Source organism: Dipodomys ordii, unplaced genomic scaffold (assembly GCF_000151885.1).
Source record: "Dipodomys ordii isolate 6190 unplaced genomic scaffold, Dord_2.0 Scaffold480, whole genome shotgun sequence".
In the NCBI taxonomy this organism is placed as follows: domain Eukaryota; kingdom Metazoa; phylum Chordata; class Mammalia; order Rodentia; family Heteromyidae; genus Dipodomys; species Dipodomys ordii.
The window spans coordinates 17,436-19,116 of record NW_012267696.1 but is presented as its reverse complement, the minus strand read 5'-3'; the positions used below and the strand labels follow the sequence as shown (position 1 = coordinate 19,116).

At 41.7% G+C, this 1,681-nt stretch overlaps 1 protein-coding gene across 1 annotated transcript in view; it reads right to left on the bottom strand.

Annotated features, from left to right (window-relative positions):
• LOC106001839 (C-type lectin domain family 2 member D11-like) overlaps window positions 1-967 on the bottom strand; it is a gene marked incomplete at its 5' end in the record, with an annotated part of 1,979 nt that extends 1,012 nt beyond the window's left edge. Inside the window, 2 exons of the mRNA XM_013036801.1 lie at window positions 116-222; window positions 786-967. Of these exons, the coding sequence (XP_012892255.1) occupies window positions 116-222; window positions 786-967 (289 nt within the window). The remainder of the gene's footprint in view (window positions 1-115; window positions 223-785) is intronic.
• Window positions 968-1,681: the final 714 nt, after the last annotated feature.

Here is a 1,681-nt window from a genome sequence, read left to right as displayed (position 1 = left end):
TGATAGAGTGCTAGACTTGAGCCAAAGAAGCTCAGGGACAGCACCCAGGACCTGAGTTCAAGCCCCAGGACTGGCAGAAAAGAAAGAAACAAACAGAAAGATGGCTGATACATACAGATTGCTGAACTCGGTGTTGTCTGCCCACTTCCAACTATGCTGTGGAGATTCTCTTCTAAGGCCAATCCAACGGTCATACGAATCTCTGTGTCTTTCCAAGAAATTCTGTAATAAAACACAGTAAGTTGAAAATATGACTACTTACCTTTCAGATTTTTTTTCTTTTTCCTTTTCTTTAACCAGGCCAGGGGCTGGTTTTGAAGTGTGATCTCACTTCTCACCTCCTGAGTAGCTATTTATTAGGTGGAATTAATTCTTTGCCTTTTTCTTTTTATGGGTGGGTATATGCCGGCACTGGGGCTTGAACTCAGGGCCTGGGCACTGTCCCTGAGCTGCTTTTGCTCAAGACTAGTGCTCTACCACTAAGCCACATTCCCAGCCCTGTCCTTGAGCTCTCTTGTTCAAGGCTTTAACATTTGAGCCACAGCTCTCCTTCCAGCTCTTTTTGGCTGGTTAACTAGGGACAAGAGTCTCATCGAGGTTCTTGCACAGGTTGGCTTGGAAATCACGATCCTCAGATCTCAACCTCCTGAGGAGCTGGGATAATAGGTGTGAGCCACTGGCGCCCACCCTTCATTCTGTTTTAGCTTTCACCTTACACAACCTGTCTAATTTCGGGGTGTCTTTTAGATGTCACAGAAAAGAGGAGCCCCAAAAGCATTTCTTACCAACTCCTCCTTGCTGTCAAACTTGACCAGATTGGCACCAAAGGATGCACAGAAGGCCTGACTGGAGGTCCAGTTCCTTACATCATCAGAAAAATAATAACACTTATTCCCAAATGCAATCCAGTCTCTTGGGCAAGAGGAAAACAGCCTTGTCTCTGGAATGCGGCTTTGTCTTGTGTTCACTAACACAGAGAAAATGGATTAGCTGCTCATCAACCATTCCTTTCCTGCCCAGACCCCAGGCCTACCCGCACATTCTACATCGGAAGCGACTCACCTGCCAAAAACACAGCAAGAAGTCCAAGTACAGTTGCAAGCAGAACAACATTAATGAGCACAGAGCAGTGAAATTTGCTGCTTGTGATGGGTGACAAAATTCCTAGGCATTTTCCTGGGAGATCTTTCACTGGAAACATAGAAATAGGAGGTTTGAATCTAATGAAAGACGTAGAAGGAAGACAGTCCCCGCATTCATGAAGCCCTGGATTTGATTCCTCAATACCACGTACACAGCAAAGGCCAGAAGTGGCGCTGTGGCTCAAGTGGTAGAGCACCAGCCTTGAGAGACAAAGCTAAGAGACATTGCCCAGCCCCTGAGTTCAAGCCACAGCGTGATCATATAATATATGATAAATGCTATAAATTTGTCATAATACATGACTTACTATCTAGTTTATGTTCTCATTAATATATAATGTGTATAAGAAGATATAACAGTGTAAACTGTATTACACTATATAATATTACACTACATATACTGATATTACATGCTCTGGTCATTATGTTATATATTATAATTTTATATACATATTGTGTTTTATCTTATAAACATTACAATATAAGATATATTATGTAAAGTATAATATAGTCAGATATTCTACATATTATTTTATATA